We start from the raw sequence: 21,518 nt of genomic DNA, 5'->3' as shown, positions 1-21,518 counted from the left end.
ACCCATAATGGGATTTCCTGTTTTGCATGGTATTTGGACAGACTGGCCAAATGTGCTGCTCTGTAGTAGTTAGTAAAATTAGGGTATCCCAGGCCTCCTTTATTTTTGGGAAGATGTAGTGTGTGTATAGGTATACGTGGTTTAGAAGTGCCCCATATAAACGAAGTTGCTCTTTTTTGTACTATTCTCAAAAAATAGGAAGGAATTGGAATAGGGAGGACTCTGAATAGATAAAGCAATTTGGGTAGAATAGTCATTTTGATTGCATTAATCTTCCCTATCCAGGATAAAGGAAGTTGCGACCATTGTTTTATTAGATTTGTGATCTGTCTTAATACAGGAGGATAATTGGTTGAGAATAAGTCAGAATGAGATGCTGTTAAATGAATTCCAAGATATGGGATTGATTTTTCTGCCCATGTGAATGGGAGTGCAGCCCTAGCCGGGATCAATTCCATGTTTGTGAGTGAAATATTAAGCATTAGGCATTTCTTAGGATTAATCATAAGGCCGGATAGGGCTGCAAATCCATCAAGAGCTGGTATTAAGTTAGGACCAGAGACCTGTGGTGATGATAGAAAAAGTAATATATCGTCTGCAAATATACATAATTTGTGTGTAATACCTCCTACTTCAATGCCAGTTATAGTTTGGTTTGTTCTGATGTATTGGGCCATGGGTTCGAGTATAAGGGCAAATAATAAGGGAGATAATGGCCAACCCTGTCGGGTACCTCTTTCGATATTAAAGGCTTCAGATTTGTATCCAGCATATTTTATATAGGCTTTGGGTTTATTATATAATGCTTTGATCCATGTTAAAAAGTGGGGTCCAAAACCCCATTTTTGTAATGAATATTGCATATATTGCCAGGATACTGTGTCAAATGCCCTCTTAATATCGAGAGATAGAAAACATAAAGGGATTTTCCGTTTTTTAGCAATATGTGCCAATAACACTGCCCTGCGTATATTATCGCCTGCCTGTCTATTTGGCATGAAGCCTACTTGATCTCTATGTATTAATTTTCCTATAATGCTATTAAGGCGTTTTGCTATTATTTTTGCTAATAATTTAATATCGAGGTTTAACAGAGAGATAGGCCGATAATTCACACAGGAAGTATCATCAGAAAGGGGTTTTGGGATCATACAAACAATTGCCATTAGTGTTTCTTGCCGAAAAGAATGTCCATCTAGAAGTTTGTTAAACGTTTCAGTGAGAATGGGAGAGAGTATTTCTGAGAATGTTTTATAGTATAAAGCCGAGTAGCCGTCTGGGCCTGGTCTTTTGTTAAGTTTTAGGTCTTTTATGGCGTTAGCAACTTCATCTATAGTTATAGGCTCATCCAAACTGCTTTTTTGATTCTGAGATAACTCAGGTAAGGTTATTTTTGAGAAGAAGGATTCAGCCTCTGTAGGATTAAATTCATTGTTTGTCTTATATAAAGTTACGAGATGTGAGTGAAATTTATGGACTATTTTAACTGGATTACAAGTGTAAACATTTTTTGATAATTTCAAACGTATTGGTTTGAAAGATTTGTTAGTTGAATTTAATGCCCGAGCCAAATATGTACCTGGTTTGTTTGTATTCATGTAGAAATTGTGTTTGGAGCGTTTGAGGGATTTATCAACTGACTCAGTGAGAAATAGATCGTATTCCAATCTAGATTTTTCCAGATGAGATTTTGTACTCTGAGATGGATTATCTTGAAATGATATGTAGGCTGCATTAAAATTGAGTTCTAGTTTTTTTGCTAGATTTTTGCGTTCCCGTTTAAATAGTGCCATTTGTCTTTGTATTGTACCACGCAAGACAGGCTTATGAGCTTCCCACAGTGTTATTGGGGAGATGTCTGTTGTATTATTAATTGATGTGTATTCCTTTAAAGCTTGTTCAATGGCCATCTGATGTAGTGGGTGTTTGAGCATTATATCCGGTAAGTACCACGTTGGGTCATGCGCTTTTGGTATGGCTGAGGCTATAGTAGTGTATACTGCATTATGGTCAGACCACGGAATCGGAATTATATCTGATGCAATAATTTCTGGTATCATTCCTATTGTTAGAAAAATATGATCTATTCTGGTGAAGGTTTGATGAGGGTGCGAGAAATAAGTGAATTTCTTTTTCATTGGGTTACTTTCTCTCCACGAATCTACCAGATTGTATTTGCAAAGAAGTTGAGAAAAAGGTAATCTAGAGGTTATTTTGGATGGTGTAAAAGGTGATTTATCTAGAAATGGGAGGAGGACCTGGTTCGAATCCCCACACATTATCACTGTTCCTATTTTGTGTGTATTAATCACTTGTAATATATGTGAGAGGAATGGTGTAGGTTGTTTGTTAGGAGCGTAGTAGGAAATCACCGTGATTGCTGTATCCATTATATAACCCATGAGTATCAGGTATCTACCTTCTGGGTCTTTAATTTCTGATGATAAGGTGAATGGTGTGGATCGGTGAAATGCAATTAGAGTTCCCCTTTGCTTGGTACAGGCAGAAGCCATGTAAATTTGTTGATAAAAAGGAGAAATATATTTTGGAGTAGAATCTTTGGTGAAGTGTGTTTCTTGGAGGCATACTATGTGAGCCTTCTTGTTATGGAAAGTACGGAAGGCTTTGGTCCTTTTTTGAGGGACATTTATTCCCTGAACATTCAGGGAAAGTATATTCAGTGGTGCCATGGCAATAGATCAAATAGTTTTGACTTACTTTTTGTTATGCAGAGCTGACTGCGCAGATCAACCTGTGTGGACTGAAGAGATGAATAGATAGAAAAGAAACCAGTGAATTCTGGAGTAAAGAGTAAACAAAAAACATATGAGATTAGATGATACATTGTATAAATTATTTTTTGCAAGTAATCACAATTTACCCGTGAAAGAGAATAAATATATCTCTCAGGGGAATAAGTGCCTTCGTCACACTCCCACATAATATGGTTGGGAGAATGAGGAGGGCTAATGGGGGTACACGGATCTTCCGCTTACAGGAGAGAAGTGCTATGTCAAAAGACATCAAAATGATGATTCATTAATTGGAGTGCAGAATATAGTTTTTGTTGAAATTATTTATTCCAGGGTGGTTGTATATGGTTAGTCTTGCCCTAGGTTAAATAATTCAGTTAGAAAGGTACTGTTAATAACTTTGGTATTGATGAAGATAATTTGAATTATTTTGGGATTTTAACCCTTTTAGAGTAAACAATTACATATTTTATTCATATGTAACTGTTTAGAAATGTTAACTCATAAAATTAAGGTTGTATTGCTTCAGATTAGAATAAACAAAAACATAATTCTAGGAACTAGTTAGGTAATAATATATTTGTTTTAAGAAAAGAAAAAAAAAGCTTCCATTACTTCTGGATTATTGAACATATTTGTCCTAAAAAGTAATAAATCTATTGTTATTACCTGATAATATATAACTGAACAAGAATTTCCTTATTTCACTTATATATTCTAAGGCTATATGAATCAGAAGTAATAAGAAATATAACTGGAATGTAACATGATCCCACACAGTGTGTGACTATCAGAATGCAGTTACATTCAGTTATAAATACAGGTTTTTTTATAGAGAACCATCTCTTAGTATAATAAATGAAGAGATATCAGGAATTAGGATGTCAGTCCATTGAATCTTCTTGGTCCATGGATGATGTGGCATAACGGCCTCTTTTGTGAGAATGATGATTCCCATTTTGTTCTGAAATTTTCTGGGTGCTGCCTGAAGGTGAAGATGATGTCATTCTTCTGCGTGTGGGAGTGTTGCTGCTTGTGGGTTCTGTCAGATTTAATTTTAAAAGGGTTTGTTGTAGTTCATCTGCTGATCTGCTTCTGTAAATTGTACCTTGGTAGTTAAATCTGACTGAAAAGGGGAAGCCCCATTGATACATAATGTTGTGGCGTTGCAGTTCCATTAGTTGGGGTTTCATGGATCGTCTTTTAGTAATAGTAAGTTGGGATAGGTCAGCAAAAATTTGATAATTGTGTCCTTGAAAATTAAGTTCCTTTTTTTCTCTTGCAGCAATTAGTATTTGTTCTTTCGTTCTGTAATAATGAAATTTTGTGATTATATCACGTGGGGGTCCATCTTTCTTTTTGGCTGTGAGGGCTCTGTGTACTCTGTCCAGTTCTAAACGTTCAATAGGGATATCTGGCTTTAGTTCTTGTAATAGAGCAGTAATAGTAGATTGCAGGTCTGTCGCAGTTTCAGGTATTCCCCTTATGCGCAAGTTTGAACGTCTGGCTCTATTTTCGTAATCTTCGAGCTTAGTTTGAAGTATTAAATTCTCTTTTTTTAATTGTTCCAATTCTGTTATATTTTCTTGGGTTGTAATTTCAATTTCATCCATTTTTATTTCTAGGGCTGCGGTGCGGTTTCCCAGCTCTCTTATTTCTTTGGTTAGGCTTTTTGTTATTTGGTCTGAGGTTTGTTTTAAAGCCTTATGAAGCATCTTTTCAAATTGTAATAATATTACTGGGGATGCTGAGGAGGTTTGTGGAGAAGTTTGTGAGAGGATTTGTTCTGTATCTGACTCAAATGGAGAGTCTTGCTGTGACATTTTCTGTCTGTGAGAGCGCCCTGATGCTGTATCTTGTGAGGTGACTGGAGCTGCTTCAGCTGCAGTGAGTGCCTGTGAGCTCTTTGTGAGGTGATTTTTATTTCTGCCACGGTTTCCTCCCAGTACCATATTTCCTGCCCAAACTTTCACAGTTTGTTCCCAGGGGCAAAAAGGTTCAAATGGATACCTTTTGAGCCTGCAGGCTCTGCTTTGTCCTTCTCTTCTCTCCTCAGCGGTGTGGAGCTCTAACAATGCATGTCTGCTCCGCTAGGCTCCGCCTCCTGCCCCCTCTTCACACAAATGTTTTTCAACGCCAAAAACAAACCGGAGTACAGTGGTTATATAAGTTCGTGCTATGCATGGGCTGCTAGCAAAAACCAAGAAGTATCTATGAAATGGCGAAGAAGCAAAAACAAAGGCAAGTGTACACAGCCTAGTGATGTAGCCCCGTAAAGGATCTTCTGTTCATGGCAGACAAACCCACCATATAATGCCCTAAGACAATTAAAAGATTATGCAAGATGGTAATAAAGTGGCAAATTCCACAAAGCACATATTCCAAAGTCCTGTTAAAGGGACAATGGTGGGGGATGATAGGCATCTAATACCAACCGACTCCAAAGTCCACTTTAGATTAATGAAAATGTCAATATCTGTATGACCATGATGGTGTCCAAACAGTCAGAATAAAAGGGCCAGAAAACCAAAGGAAGCAAATCATGAGATCATCTTAATTGTAAACAATATGATGGAAGGTTATCGAGTGGGGGGATACCATGGGAAAGCTGCCAGGAGGGTGATGGCGGAAGAACCGCATGCAAGCAAAGTGAGCTGCACGCCAGGCCGCGCTGGTAGATAGGACCAGAACTGACGTCAGCCTTCTGAGAGCCAAACACTTCTGGGTGGATGGATTGCTGTCCTGCAAGACTTGCGAAAGAGGTGTAAGCCTCGAAAGGCGTTGTCATAGAGATGTAGTGAAGCTTCCCTCCACCATGGATTGTTTGGCTCTCAGGCCACTGACATCATTTATTACCAGCGTGACCCGGCCTGCAGCTCACTTTGCTTGCAGCGGTTCTTCTGCCCTCACTCTGCTTGCAGCTTTGCCCAAGGTATCTCCCCTCTTGATTGGCCACAAGTCAGAGCACAGACCTTTCATCACCACATTGCGGGAGCACCAGGAAAACTCCATGAGTCGGCTTTCTTTTACTGTAAGTGGATCACCTTTCATCATATTGTTTTCAATAAAGAGGATCTAATGATTTGCATCCCTTGGATTTACTTGGCCTTTTATTCTGAATATTTTGATACCATCATGGTCATCCAGATATAAACATTTTTATTAGCCTAAAGTGGACGTTGGAGCCAATTGCAATTATATTTGCATTATTCTCCACCATTTCCCAGGAGTTTGGGATATATACCTTATGGAATTTGTCTCATTATATGGTGGGTTTATCTGTCATGAATAGAACATCCTACATGGAGCTCCAGCACATAGCCTGTGATTGACAGCCTCAGCTCTGTTGAGGTGTGCTGTATGAAGAGGGGTGTTTCCCTTGTCTCCAATCAGCTATCACTGAGCTCTGAAGAATGTGACTTGAGCTCCCGCCCCCTGCTTTCTGAAGGCTCAGGCAAGCTATATAAATTCTGGTCTTTAAACAGATGTATAGGAAAGAGGGCTGCAGATAAACTGGTACAACTTATGTAGGAGGGTTTGTTTCACTTCTGTGTATGACCTAAGGCCAGTCACTTCACTGGGTATATGTGAGGGTTTGCAACCACTTTAAGGCCCCATTTACACCTGAGTGTTTTGTAGCTGGAAGCTCAAAGCTCCAAAACTCAACAAACACTCTCACATGTATTGCAGTGGTGGTTGTTTACATATGAATGCTCAGGTACCTGTAGCTCGATTCCTGATGCTCCAAAAGCTACATGAGCTACTTTTAAGGCCGCACTCACACATCAGTGTTTTGAATCGTGGGCAGATTTGCCAGGAATCTTCCCGCGATCTGAAAGCGCTAACATGTGAATGGCAAATCGCGGGACTCGCATTTGAGATGTCATTCATTTGAATTGCGGTGCAGGTCTGCTGCGATTGTTGCGCGATAAATCTCGCTGCTATCGCGGCAACACACATCGCAGGAAGCATGTCGCCCATAAAAGTTCAGGAGCTACTTTTGGGCGACATGTTTCGCGCAATGCGTGTTGCAATGGCGGCAGACCCGCGCCACAATTTGAGGTGTCATTCAAATGAATGGCATCTCAAATGCAAGTCCAGCGATTTACCAGTCACACTTCAGCTCTTTCAAATCATGGGCAAATTCGTGGCAAATTCAAAGCAGTTTGGGAGCTTTTGGCACCATATACAGTACTTTAATGGGAATACCTGTAAACCCTGGAATAGAGCATTTTTGAGCTTGTTGGCTGGTCAAAATTCATATTTATCCGTCCTAAAGTGGCCAATCTTATCATCTTCCTCTGAGTCTCAGTTGCTCCTCAGTCTCCCTAAATCATCTTCTTACTTTCAAGTTTATACTATATACAGTATATATCTTATGTACAGTGGGGACAGAAAGTATTCAGACCCCCTTAAATTTTTATCACTCTTTGTTATATTGCAGCCATTTGCTAAAATCAAGTTCATTTTTTTTCCTCATTAATGTACACACAGCACCCCATATTGACAGAAAAACACAGAATTGTTGACATTTTTGCAGATTTATTAAAAAAGAAAAACTGAAATATCACATGGTCCTAAGTATTCAGACCCTTTGCTGTGACACTCATATATTTAACTCAGGTGCTGTCTATTTCTTCTGATCATCCTTGAGATGGTTCTACACCTTCATTTGAGTCCAGCTGTGTTTAATTATACTGATTGGACTTGATTAGGAAAGCCACACACCTATCTATATAAGACCTTACAGCTCACAGTACATGTCAGAGGAAATGAGAATCATGAGGTCAAAGGAACTGCCTGAAGAGCTCAGAGACAGAATTGTGGCAAGGCACAGATCTGGCCAAGGTTACAAAAAAATTCTGCTGCACTTAAGGTTCCTAAGAGCACAGTGGCCTCCATAATCCTTAAATAGAAGACGTTTGGGATGACCAGAACCCTTCCTAGAGTTGGCCGTCCGGCCAAACTGAGCTATCGGTGCAGAAGAGCCTTGGTGAGAGAGGTAAAGAAGAACCCAAAGATCACTGCGCTGAGACCACTGAGCTCCAGAGATCCAGTTGGGAGATGGGAGAAAGTTGTAGAAAGTCAACCATCACTGCAGCTCTCCACCAGTCGGGGTTTTATTGCAGAGTGGCCCAACGGAAGCCTCTCCTCAGTGCAAGACACAAGAAACCCTGCATGGAGTTTGCTAAAAAAAACCTGAAGGACTGGTGAGAAATAAGATTCTCTGGTCTGATGAGAACAAGATAGAACTTTTTGGCCTTAATTATAAGCGATATGTGTGGAGAAAACCAGGCACTGCTCATCACCTGTCCAGTACAGTCCCAACAGTAGGGATGAGCCGAACACCCCCCGGTTCGGTTCGCACCAGAACCTGCGAACGGACCGAAAATTCGCACGAACGTTAGAACCCCATTGACGTCTATGGGACTCGAACGTTCAAAATCAAAAGCGCTCATTTTAAAGGCTAATTTGCATGGTATTGTCCTAAAAAGGATTTGGGGACCCGGGTCCTACCCCAGGGGACATGTCTAAATGCAAAAAAAACTTTTAAAAACGGCCGTTTTTTCGGGAGCAGTGATTTTAATGATGGTTAAAGTAAAAAAAAAAAAGTGAAATATTCCTTTAAATATCGTACCTGGGGGGTGTCTATAGTATGCCTGTAAAGTGGCGCGTGTTTCCCGTGTTTAGAACAGTCCCTGCACCAAATGTCATTTTTAAAGGAAAAAATCTCATTTGAAACTGCTTGCGGGTTTAATGTAATGTCGGGTCCTGGCAATATGGATGAAAATCAGTGAGACAAACGGCATGGGTACCCCCCAGTCCATTACCAGGCCCTTTGGGTCTTGTATGGATATTAAGGGGAACCCCCCACCCAAATTAAAATAAGGAAAGGTGTGGGGCCACAAGGCTCTATATACTCTGAACAGCAGTATACAGGCGGTGCAAACAAGACAGGGACTGTAGGTTTGTTGTTAAGTAGAATCTGTTTGTCATTTTGAACGGGTACATTTTTAACGTGTTTAGCTCCAGCCAAAAAATCTTTTTTAAGCTTTTTGGAAAACATAGGGAAGGGTTATCACCCCTGTGACATTTGTTTTGCTGTCTTTCCTCCTCTTTAGAAGATTTCACCTCACTTTTTGTCCCAATGACAAATGTTTTTTGAAAATTTGGGTTTTTTTGTGGAACAAGGATTGGAAAGCATCAGTGGAAAGGAGAAATGTTTTTCCCATATTAACTCTTACAGGAGAGAATTTCCCTTCCTAGGGGTAGATTTCATCTCACTTCCTGTTGTCTCCTTCCGTTTGCAAGTAGGAGTCGTTTGTAAGTTAGATGTTTGAAAGTAGGGTCCTGCCCTATATACTCCGCATAAATTTGGCCCTTAGGTGTTGTTGTGGCCACAACAACGTAAGCCCTCACAGGGCCCTGCTGTGAAATATTAGATAAAGAATTGTAATTACATGCCCCTGTTGAACAGGGGCAGAAAAACTGGGCCTTTGGTGGTGGTGGTGGTGGTGCTGGTGCCACAACACTGTAAGTCCTCACTCGCTCTTGGTGGGTGCAGAAATGGACCCTGCTGTGAAATATTTGATCAAGAATTGTAATTACATGCCCCTGTTGAACAGGGGCAGAAAAATTGGGCCTTTGGTGGTGGTGGTGGTGGTGCTGGTGCCACAACACTGCAACCCCTCACAGACACTCTAGTTGGAACGCAGGAACGAGCCCTGCTGCAAAGTATTGCATCAAAAATTGTAATTACAGGCCCCTGTTAAACAGGGGCAGAAAAATTGGGCCTTAGGCACTGGTGCTGGTGCTACAACACTGCAACCCCTCACAGACACTCTAGTTGGAATGCAGGAACGAGCCCTGCTGCAAAGAATTGCATCAAAAATTGTAATTACACGCCCCTGTTAAACAGGGGCAGAAAAATTGGGCCTTAGGCACTGGTGCTGGTGCTACAACACTGCAACCCCTCACAGACACTCTAGTTGGAACGCAGGAATGAGCCCTGCTGCAAAGTATTGCATCAAAAATTGTAATTACACGCCCCTGTTAAACAGGGGCAGAAAAATTGGGCCTTAGGCACTGGTGCTGGTGCTACAACACTGCAACCTCTCACAGACACTCTAGTTGGAACGCAGGAACGAGCCCTGCTGCAAAGTATTGCATCAAAAATTGTAATTACACACCCCTGTTAAACAGGGGCAGAAAAACTGGGCCTTAGGCACTGGTGCTGGTGCTACAATACTGCAACCCCTCACAGACACTCTAGTTGGAACGCAGGAACGAGCCCTGCTGCAAAGTATTGCATCAAAAATTGTAATCACACGCCCCTGTTAAACAGGGGCAGAAAAATTGGGCCTTAGGCATTGGTGGTGGCGCCCAGAACCAAAAATGTTCTTTCAAGCTATCAGCGTGATGATTGAGGAGGAAGAGGATAATTACTCAGGGATAGTCACTCAGCATCAGCATAGGCAGTCTTTGAAGGGATCTGAGATTTAAAAAAAATTATTCGGTTACATCAGCATCAGGTGCTTGGTAGCTAGTGGTGATCCAAGACTGATTCATTTTTATGAAGGTCAGTCGATCGACCGAGTCGGTGGACAGACGCACCCTGTGATCGGTTACAAAGCCTCCAGCAGCACTGAATGTGCGTTCCGAAAGAACGCTGGATGCAGGACAGGCCAGTAGCTCAATTGCATACTGTGCAAGCTCTGGCCAGTGATCCATCCTCAAGACCCAGTAACCCAGAGGATTTTCGGTGGGAAAGGTGTCCAAGTCTGATCTTGCCCCTAGGTATTCCTGCACCATGTAAAACAGACGCTGGCGATGGTTGCTGGAACCGATCATACCTTGGGGCTGCGGACCAAAAAATTGTCTGAACGCATCGGTCAGACGGCCACCTTCTCCACCGCTCCTTCTTTGACTGACCGAAGCCTCAGCAACACGTTGTCCAGAAACAGGAGTTTGTAACCTCCCAGTCTCTGGGAACGCGTTGCACAGACCTTTCTGCAAGGCCTCCCGAAGATGTTTCATCCTCTGCTTCCTCTGCGATGGCAAGATAAGGTCCGCAACCTTACCCTTGTAACGTGGATCAAGGAGGGTTGCCAGCCAGTATTGGTCCTTCTCCTTGATACCACGAATACGAGGATCCTTACGCTGGCTTTGCAGGATCAGGGAGGCCATGCAGCGTAGGTTTGCTGAGGCATTCGGTCCGGAGTCCTCTGGGTCACTAAGGACGACATGGTCCGCAGCCACCTCCTCCCAGCCACGTACAAGTCCATGTGTTTCTTGGGACTGATCCCTTAAAGACTGCTGCTGATGCTGAGTGCCAGGCTCCACCTCCATACTGACACAATCTTCCTCCTCCTCCTCTTCCTCCTCGTCCTCTTCCTGTGTGATCGGCGGGCACGCAGGAACACTGTCTGGATAAAGGGGGCCTTGAGAGCTAAGGAAGTCCTCCTCTTCCTGCCTCTGTTCTGCCTCAAGAAGTGCCCTGTCCATTATTCCACGCAGAGTGTGCTCCAACAGGTGGACAAGGGGGACAGTGTCACTGATGCATGCACTGTCACTGCTCACCATCCTCGTGGCCTCCTCAAATGGTGACAGGACAGTGCATGCATCCCTGATCATGGCCCACTGGCGTGGGGAAAAAAAAACAAGCTCCTCTGACCCTGTCCTGGTGCCATAGTCGCACAGTTACTCATTGATGGCCCTCTGCTGCATGTGCAGCCGCTGCAGCATGGCCAACGTTGAGTTCCACCTGGTGGGCATGTCACAGATTAGGCGGTTCTTGGGCAGGTTAAACTCCTTTTGGAGGTCCGTCAGCCGAGCACTGGCATTATATGACCGGCGGAAATGCACACAGACTTTCCTGGCCTGCCTCAGGACATCCTGTAAGCCCGGGTACCTGCCCAAGAACCGCTGCACCACCAAGTTAAGGACGTGAGCCAAACAGGGCACATGGGTCATTTGTCCCTGTCGGAGGGCAGAGAGGAGGTTGGTGCCATTGTCGCAAACTACCATTCCTGCCTTAAGTTGGCGTGGCGTCAACCACCTCTGAACCTGCCCCTGCAGAGCTGACAGAACCTCTGCCCCAGTGTGGCTCCTGTCCCCCAAGCACACCAGCTCAAGCACCGCATGGCATCTTTTGGCCTGCGTACTTGCGTAGCCCCTTGAATGGCTACGGAGCACCGCTGGTTCCGAGGACAAAGCACAGGAAGAGGCCATGGAGGAAGAAGAAAAGGAGAGGGTGGAGGAGAGAGGTGTGTCACAATCATTAGCATTTTGGAGGCGTGGTGGCGGAACAACCTCCAACACTACTGCACCTTGTCCTGCATCCTTCCCAGCTGCCAGCAGAGTCACCCAATGCGCCGTGAAACTTAAGTAACGTCCCTGTCCATGCCTGCTGGACCATGAGTCAGCGGTAATATGCACCTTACCGCTGACCGCCCTGTCCAGCGAGGCATGGACATTGCCTTCCACATGCCGGTAGAGAGCCGGAATCGCCTTCCGTGAGAAAAAGTGGCGTTTAGGTACCTGCCACTGAGGAACCGCACATTCCACAAACTCACGGAAGGGGGCAGAGTCTACCAACTGAAAAGGCAGCAGTTGAACTGCTAGCAATTTTGCCAAGCTAGCATTCAACCGCTGCGCATGTGGATGGCTGGGAGCAAACTTCTTTCGGCGGTGCAGCAGCTGGGGCGGGGAAATTTGCCTGGTACAGTCTGACGTCGGTGTACCAAAAGCAGATTGCCCACAAGTACTTGGCTGTGACACACCTAATTCTACACCTTCATTCCTCTCAGTGCAGGTCTCAGAGAGGACTGAAGGTATAGTGGGGTTGGAAATCTCAGCTGATGAGGAGCAAGGAGAGGTCCTCTTTGTTCTTTGGTGTGGGTCTTTTAGATACGCTTGCCAACGAACTGCATGGCAGGTCAACATATGTCTGGTCAAGCATGTGGTACCCAAGCGGGAGATGTTTTGGCCACGCGAGATACGCTTGAGACATATGTTGCAAATAGCAGCGGTGCGATCTGATGCACTCGTCTCAAAAAATGCCCACACCAAAGAACTTTTTGAATAACGCGCAGAGACTGCAGCGCCCTGCACATGTGGAGCTTTGGGGTGTGATGCAGTCAATGTGCTGCCCTTAGGCTGGCCCCTGGAGGGCATCCTGCCTCGTTGGTGATGTGCTGCCTCCTCCTCCTCCTCCTCTCTCCTATCAGGCACCCACGTTGAGTCAGTGACCTCATCATCCCCTCCCTCCTCATCACTGGAGCAAACCTGGCAGTATGCTGCAGCAGGGGGAGCATGACTGCCAGATTGCTGTCCTTCTTGGGCACCCCCTCTGTCTGCGCTCATGTTACTACCTTTATCGAGCTCAGTATCATCATCAGAGCCTTCCAAACGCTGGGCATCCTCCTGGAGCATGTGCCCAACACTGTGGTCAAACAGTTCGAGGGACTCCTCAGGAGGACATGGTGGGGCTAGGGAAGGAGTCACTGATGACATTGAGCCGAGGGAAGAGGCCGCTGCTTTGCCAGACAAAGTACCCTGGGCATGGGTGAGAGAGGATGAGGAGGATGAGGACGGCTTGGTCATCCACTCGACCAGGTCTTCCGCATGTTGTGGCTCAACAGGGCCAGCTGCCGAAAAAAAGGCCAAGCGTGTCCCACGGCCACATGCTGATGAGGATGCACCATCTCCATGACCAGCACTAGACACAGAGCCTGCTTGCCCTCTCTTATTGGCTTGTGATTGTCTGCCTCTCCTTCTTGGCCTTCCAGACATACTAATGGCCTGTAGCTGCACTAAGCTGGGATATGTATATATATATATATATATATGTACTGATACTGCAGCTAGCAAAATCAACTGCCTGCCTGTAGTATGAGAACACCACCAACCTTCTACATGTAGCTTTAGCTGAACACTGTGAGGTGGACGCACCCCACTAACTTGTAGGTTTAGCTGAACACTGTGAGCAGGACGCACCCCACTAACTTGTAGGTTTAGCTGAACACTGTGAGGTGGATGCACCACACTAACTTGTAGGTTTAGCTGAACACTGTGAGGTGGACGCACCACACTAACTTGTAGGTTTAGCTGAACACTGTGAGCAGGACGCACCCCACTAACTTGTAGGTTTAGCTGAACACTGTGAGCAGGACGCACTGCACTAACTGTAAATAGTCTAGCTGCCCGACTGTGGTACTAATAGGATCAAAAGAACACCATTAATTTTCTTCAGGTAGCTGTATATACTGTAACAAGACAAGCCTGCCTGTCAGTAAGAAGATAACAGGAACGGATCTAGCTGAACACTGTGAGCAGGACGCACTGCACTAACTTGTAGGTTTATCTGAACACTGTGAGGTGGACGCACCACACTAACTTGTAGGTTTAGCTGAACACTGTGAGCAGGACGCACCCCACTAACTTGTAGGTTTAGCTGAACACTGTGAGCAGGACGCACTGCACTAACTGTAAATAGTCTAGCTGCCTGACTGTGGTACTAATAGGATCAAAAAGAACACCAGTAATTTTCTTCAGGTAGCTGTATATACTGTAACAAGACAAGCCTGCCTGTCAGTAAGAAGATAACAGGAACGGATCTAGCTGAACACTGTGAGGTGGATGCACCACACTAACTTGTAGGTTTAGCTGAACACTGTGAGCAGGACACACCCCACTAACTTGTAGGTTTAGCTGAACACTGTGAGCAGGATGCACTGCACTAACTGTAAATAGTCTAGCTGCCTGACTGTGGTACTAATAGGATCAAAAGAACACCAGTAATTTTCTTCAGGTAGCTGTATATACTGTAACAAGACAAGCCTGCCTGTCAGTAAGAAGATAACAGGAACGGATCTAGCTGAACACTGTGAGCAGGACGCACTGCACTAACCTGTAGGTTTAGCTGAACACTGTGAGGTGGACGCACCCCACTAACTTGTAGGTTTAGCTGAACACTGTGAGCAGGACACACCCCACTAACTTGTAGGTTTAGCTGAACACTGTGAGCAGAATGCACCGCACTAACTTGAAGGTTTAGCTGAACACTGAGCAGGACGCACCCCACTAACTTTTGTAGGTTTAGCTGAACACTGTGAGCAGGACGCTCTGCACTAACTGTAAATAGTCTAGCTGCCTGACTGTGGTACTAATAGGATCAAAAGAACACCAGTAATTTTCTTCAGGTAGCTGTATATACTGTAACAAGACAAGCCTGCCTGTCAGTAAGAAGATAACAGGAACGGATCTAGCTGAACACTGTGAGCAGGACGCACCGCACTAACTTGAAGGTTTAGCTGAACACTGAGCAGGACGCACCCCACTAACTTTTGTAGGTTTAGCTGAACACTGTGAGCAGGACGCACTGCACTAACTGTAAATAGTCTAGCTGCCTGACTGTGGTACTAATAGGATCAAAAGAACACCAGTAATTTTCTTCAGGTAGCTGTATATACTGTAACAAGACAAGCCTGCCTGTCAGTAAGAAGATAACAGGAACGGATCTAGCTGAACACTGTGAGGTGGACGCACCACACTAACTTGTAGGTTTAGCTGAACACTGTGAGCAGGACGCACTGCACTAACTGTAAATAGTCTAGCTGCCTGACTGTGGTACTAATAGGATCAAAAGAACACCAGTAATTTTCTTCAGGTAGCTGTATATACTGTAACAAGACAAGCCTGCCTGTCAGTAAGAAGATAACAGGAACGGATCTAGCTGAACACTGTGAGCAGGACGCACTGCACTAACTGTAAATAGTCTAGCTGCCTGACTGTGGTACTAATAGGATCAAAGGAACACCAGTAATTTTCTTCAGGTAGTTGTAAATACTGTAACAAGACAAGCCTGCCTGTCAGTAGGAAGATAACAAGAACGGATCTAGCTAAACTCAATACAGTGTATATATATATATGCAACACCTGGGATGCATATATATATACACAATACACTGTAAGTGCAGCTAACTGACTGACTGTTCTGCCTAATCTATCTAACTCAAATCAAATGTCACTGTCTGTCTCTCTCTCTCTCTCTCTCTCAATGAACGCCGGAACACACACTACACAGGGCCGCCGTGCAGGCGGCCTTATATAGTGTGGGGCGTGTACTAAATCCCCTGAGCCATAATTGGCCAAAGCCTCCTTGGCTTTGGCCAATTACGGCTCTCTGTTCAGGCGGCGCTGTGATTGGCCAAGCATGCGGGTCATAGTGCATGCTTGGCCAATCATCAGCCAGCAATGCACTGCGATGCCGCAGTGAATTATGGGCCGTGACGCGCCACACGAATTTGGCGCGAACGGCCCATATCGTTCGCAATTCGACGAACGATCGAAGCTCATCCCTACCCAACAGTGAAGCATGGTGGTGACAGCATCATGCTGTGGGGGTGTTTTTCAGCTGCAGGGACAGGACGACTGGGAGAGATGAATGCGGTCAAGTACAGGGATATCCTGGATGAAAACCTTCTCCAGAGTGCTCAGGACCTCAGACTGGGCCGAAGGTTAATCTTCCAACAAGACAATAACCCTAAGCACACAGCTAAAATAACCAAGGAGTGGCTTCACAACAACTCCTTGACTGTTCTTGAATGGCCCAGACAGAGCCCTGACTTAAACCCAATTGAGCATCTCTGGAGAGACTGAAAAATGGCTGTCCACCAACGTTTACCATCCAACCTGACAGAACTGGAGAGGATCTACAAGGAGGAATGGAAGAGATCCCCAAATCCAGGGGTGAAAAACTTGTTGCATCTTTCCCAAAAAAGACTCATGGCTGTATTAGATCAAAAGGGTGCTTCTACTAAATACTGAGCAAAGGGTATGAATACTTAGGACCATCAGGCCCGTCGCGACAGGACAGGCAAAACAAGCAATTGCTTGGGGCCCCCGAGCTGGCCTGGGGCCCCAGCCGTGCCGCCGGCCGCCGCTTCCTATAAGCGGCAGCCTGTAGTGTGGCCGAGCTCATCTTCCTTCCTCCTGCAGTCTGTGCGGTACAGGAGATTCAGTTAACTGTTCCCGGCCCGACTGACAGGAAGTGCACACACTGAGTGCTCACTTCCTTTCAGTCCTGCCGGCCGGGAAAAGAAAACAGAATCTCGGGGGGGTTAAAAAGAACACGGGGGGGGGGAGTAGTAAGGGGGGGAGGCAGTCATCAAGACCTATTTAGTAATAAAAATATGGTAGCTTGCTGACCATAATAAAAACAATTACCATAGCTTTCTTGCCATTGCCTTCTTTCTTTACCATCCCATTTCCATCCTATTGCTTCTTTTTTGAATCAATGGTACAGTGGTGTTTTTTTTGCAAATGTTCAATTGTTGAAAATGTTCAAATTTTATGCACATTATATGCAACAGCAGTATTTGCACTGTAAACCTTTTTTATTTATAAAAAGTGTTGGTGAACTTCAACTGTATCGTTATGCTGTGACTCCTGTAGGCTGTGCATGGGGGGGGGCCCTCCATGTCCATTTTGCTTGGGGGCCCCCAAATTCCTATAAACGGCCCTGAGGACCATGTGATATTTCAGTTTTTCTTTTTTAATAAATCTGCAAAAATGTCAACAATTCTGTGTTTTTCTGTCAATATGGGGTGCTGTGTGTACATTAATGAGGAAAAAAAATTAACTTAAATGATTTTAACAAATGGCTGCAATATAACAAAGAGTGAAAAATTTAAGGGGGTCTGAATACTTTCCATCCCCACTGTATGGTAACTCCATCCACCCTGTATATTTAATATATTTGAGGGTGGACATAAGTCGTCTTATACCATTGGTAGAATCATAACACAATGATTGTAATTAATCTTTGTGCAGGTTTTTGTCTTAGCCACAAGTTCAGTTGGACATTTTGTTATGATTGCAGGTTTTTTATTTATTATGCTTATATTTTGTTGCATGCAGAGCTGTGAACCTGAGAAGGAAGAAGAGATTGTGTTGAACCCAGACTGTATTGTCTTCCATGAGAAAGAAAGAGACGGACGGCATTAACTCCTGTGAGTTTCCATTTTCCTCCCTGCTTGAGTAGCTAATCAAGTCAGTTTTTTTTCTCTCTTCTGTTCATGGTTTCATGGATAATAGTTTCCTTATATCTGGATACGGAACTTTCCGGTCTCTTTTCTCAACAAAGACTACCTCTCTGGATTTATAAACAATAATGTGCAGCGCCTCTAGTCCCAGAATAAAGTGTATTCCAATGAGAAAAAAAGATTGTCTTCCAGTGTCCAAAGAAAACCTTCCAGCTTGAATCTTAACACACCACCACTTGTGCTCAGTGCTAATAATGTATCCCCCCCCCCAGATTCTATGCAGCCATAAGCAGCAAGCAGCGCTTCAATGACATAAAAACTCCCAGCCTCTCATACACGACCATCCAACTGCTAGATAGGTCTATAGGTGTCCAACGTTCTGATGTTTGCCAGAGGGAAGCCTTACACTGTGCATAGAAGGGCTGTATGGAAAGAGGGTGCCCACCACATAGAACCACACCGGAGGGTCTTATAGTGTAGTAATTTATTAAAATGTATGGCTGCTTTCACACTCAGGCGCTTTACAGGCGCTATAGCGCTAAAAATAGTGCCTGCAAAGCGCCTCTCCTCTTCAGTGTGAAAGCCCGAGAGCTTTCACACTGGAGCGGTGCGCTGGCAGTCCTGTAAACAGCATCTTTGAGGCGCTTTAGGAGCGATATAGCACCCCTGTCCATTGAAATCAATGGGCAGCGCCCTGCATCGGCGCTGTGCTGGCACTTTTAACCCTTTTTCGGCCGTTAGTGGGGGTTAAAAGTGCCCCGCTAATGGCCGAAAAGCACTGCAAAAATGATAGTAAAGCGTCGCTAAAAATAGCAGCGCTTTACTGCCGACGCCCAGACACTGCCAGCGTGAAAGTGCCCTAAAGGATAACATGGCCTATAAAAATAGCAATTCAAATCCACATTCTAAGATGGCCGCCAATTTCCGATCACTGGAAATGATGGCATTACATCAGCGTGTAATCCATCCTTAATGCATTTCATGCAAGGGCACTATCTCAGAATGCCCTCTGAGGATCTGGCGAGTGCATTATTAGCACTGAGCACAAGTACAAGTGGTGTTGTGTTAAGATTCAAGGTGGAAGGCTTTCTTTGGACACTGGAAGACGACCTTTTTTTCTCATTGATATAAAAAAAAAATTCTCAGTGGAATACACTTTATTCTGGGACTTTTTTGATTCCATATACAGTCAGGTCTATAAATATTGGGACATCGACACAGTTCTAATCTTTTTGGCTCTATACACCACCACAATGGATTTGAAATGAAACAAACAAGATGTGCTTTAACTGCAGACTTTCAGCTTTAATTTGAGGGTATTTACATCCAAATTAGGTGAGCGGTGTAGGAATTACAACAGATTATATATGTGCCTCCCACTTTTTAAGGGACCAAAAGTAATGGGACAATTGGCTGCTCAGCTGTTCCATGGCCAGGTGTGTGTTATTCCCTCATTATCCCATTTACAAGGAGCAGATAAAAGATTCAGAGTTCATTTCAAGTGTGCTATTTGCATTTGGAATCTGTTGCTGTCAACTCTCAATATGAGATCCAAAGAGCTGTCACTATCAGTGAAGCAAGCCATCATTAGGCTGAAAAAACAAAACAAACCCATCAGTGTGATAGCAAAAACATTTAGGTGTGGCCAAATTAACTGTTTGGAACATCCTTAAAAAGAAAGAATGCACCGATGTGAGCACAGCAACACCAAAAGACCCGGAAGACCACGGAAAACTACTGTGGTGGATGACCGAAGAATTCTTTCCCTGGTGAAGAAAACACCCTTCACAACAGTTGGCCAGATCAAGAACACTCTCCAGGAGGTAGGTGTATGTGTGTCAAAGTCAACAATCAAGAGAAGACTTCACCAGAGTGAATACAGAGGGTTCACCACAAGATGTAACCATTGGTGAGCCTCAAAAACAGGAAGGCAAGATTAGAGTTTGCCAAACAACACCTAAAAAAGCCTTCACAGTTCTGGAACAACATCCTGTGGACAGATGCGACCAAGATCAACTTGTACCAGAGTTATGGGAAGAGAAGAATATGGAGAAGGAAAGGAACTGCTCATGATCCAAAGCATACCACCTCATCAGTGAAGCATGGTGGTGGTAGTGTCATGGCGTGGGCATGTATGGCTGCCAATGGAACTGGTTCTCTTGTATTTATGGATGATGTGACTACTGACTAAAGCAGCAGGATGAATTCTGAAGTGTTTCGGGCAATATTATCTGCTCATATTCAGCAAAATGCTTCAGAACTCATTGTACGGCGCTTCACAGTGCAGATGGACAGTGACCCGAAGCATACTGCAAAAGCAACCAAAGAGTTTTTTAAGGGAAAGAAGTGGAATGTTATGCAATGGCCAAGTCAATCACCTGACCTTAATCCGATTGAGCATGGATTTCACTTTCTGAAGACAAAACTGAAGGGAAAATGCCCCAAGAACAAGCAGGAACTGAAGACAGTTGCAGTAGAGGCCTGGCAGAGCATCACCAGGGATGAAACCCAGCGTCTGGTGATGTCTATGCGTTCCAGACTTCAGGCTGTAATTGACTGCAAAGGATTTGCAACCAAGTATTAAAAAGTGAAAGTTTGATGGATGATTGTTAATCTGTCCCATTACTTTTGGTCCCTTAAAAAGTGGGAGGCACATATACAAACTGTTGTAATTCCTACACCGTTCACCTGATTTGGATGTAAATACCCTCAAATTAAAGCTGAAAGTCTGCAGATAAAGCACATCTTGTTTGTTTCATTTCAAATCCATTGTGATGGTGTATAGAGCCAAAAAGATTAGAATTGTGTCAATGTCCCAATATTTATGGACCTGACTGTATTATCACAGTTAATAGGACTTTATTGTTTTATATATGATTCATGTACATACAGTACATATTTTGTGTGTAGACCTATTTCTAGCTGCCTTCTCTATACCTCTAGCACAGACTTCATTTTTACTATTTACCCCTCTGGATTTAAATTATAGATGTAGATAAAATAAAAGAGGTGTTGCCAATAGCAAACCAAGATATTGCAGCTGTTACTTTTTTTGTCTAGTTAAAGTTGGACATCTTATTGGCTGCTTGAGGTCACACCTCCACTTTTGTATACATTTTATAGAGTATCATCTTTATTTTATTGTCAGTATTATAATTCTTTCATTGTTAAAAATAACTCAACATCATCATTCTCATCTCATTCCTTTCTTTTTCTTTTACAGACATTATCTTCAGTGATCATTGCCCTACAATCCCTTCCTATGTCAAATAATTCATCAAGTAAACATGCATTTTCATAGCAGTCTCATTGTTTATTACCATGCATTATGGAAACCTTTTAATAAAATCTATCCACTAACCAAGGCATGTGTGAATAGCAGTATTTGTAAACACTCTTTAGCTTCTACCTGTTTAAGGCCCCTTTCAAGTGGCCGCTATGATCAGGTCCACCTGAAAAACAAATCATAAGCTCTATAAAACTATGGGAAGATGGATGTAAACAAATGTGCATCCATCTACATTCGACTAACTAAACTACGAGTCCAGTCAGGTCCAGAAAAAATACCAACTGCAGCACCAGACGGTGTGGTGCACACAAAAACGTGTGTGTTTGCAGATGTGTGGGGGTGCCATTAACAACTAATGGAATCACTACACAACTACTAAAGGGTAGTTCATTCCTCTGCATGTCGAGAAAGCATGCAAATATGCTCATG

At 43.8% G+C, this 21,518-nt stretch overlaps 1 protein-coding gene across 1 annotated transcript in view; it reads left to right on the top strand.

Moving 5' to 3' along the window:
- KCTD17 (potassium channel tetramerization domain containing 17) overlaps positions 1-21,164 on the top strand; it is a 72,208-nt gene extending 51,044 nt beyond the window's left edge. The window contains exons 6-7 of the mRNA XM_073592488.1: positions 17,676-17,767; positions 21,024-21,164. Coding sequence (XP_073448589.1) covers positions 17,676-17,762 — 87 coding nt within the window. The 3' untranslated portion in view covers positions 17,763-17,767; positions 21,024-21,164. The remainder of the gene's footprint in view (positions 1-17,675; positions 17,768-21,023) is intronic.
- The last annotated feature ends 354 nt before the right edge of the window (positions 21,165-21,518 follow it).

The sequence above is a fragment of the Aquarana catesbeiana genome, linkage group LG07 (genome assembly GCF_042186555.1).
Source record: "Aquarana catesbeiana isolate 2022-GZ linkage group LG07, ASM4218655v1, whole genome shotgun sequence".
In the NCBI taxonomy this organism is placed as follows: Eukaryota; Metazoa; Chordata; class Amphibia; order Anura; family Ranidae; genus Aquarana; species Aquarana catesbeiana.
This window is presented reverse-complemented; position numbering and strand designations above follow the sequence as displayed.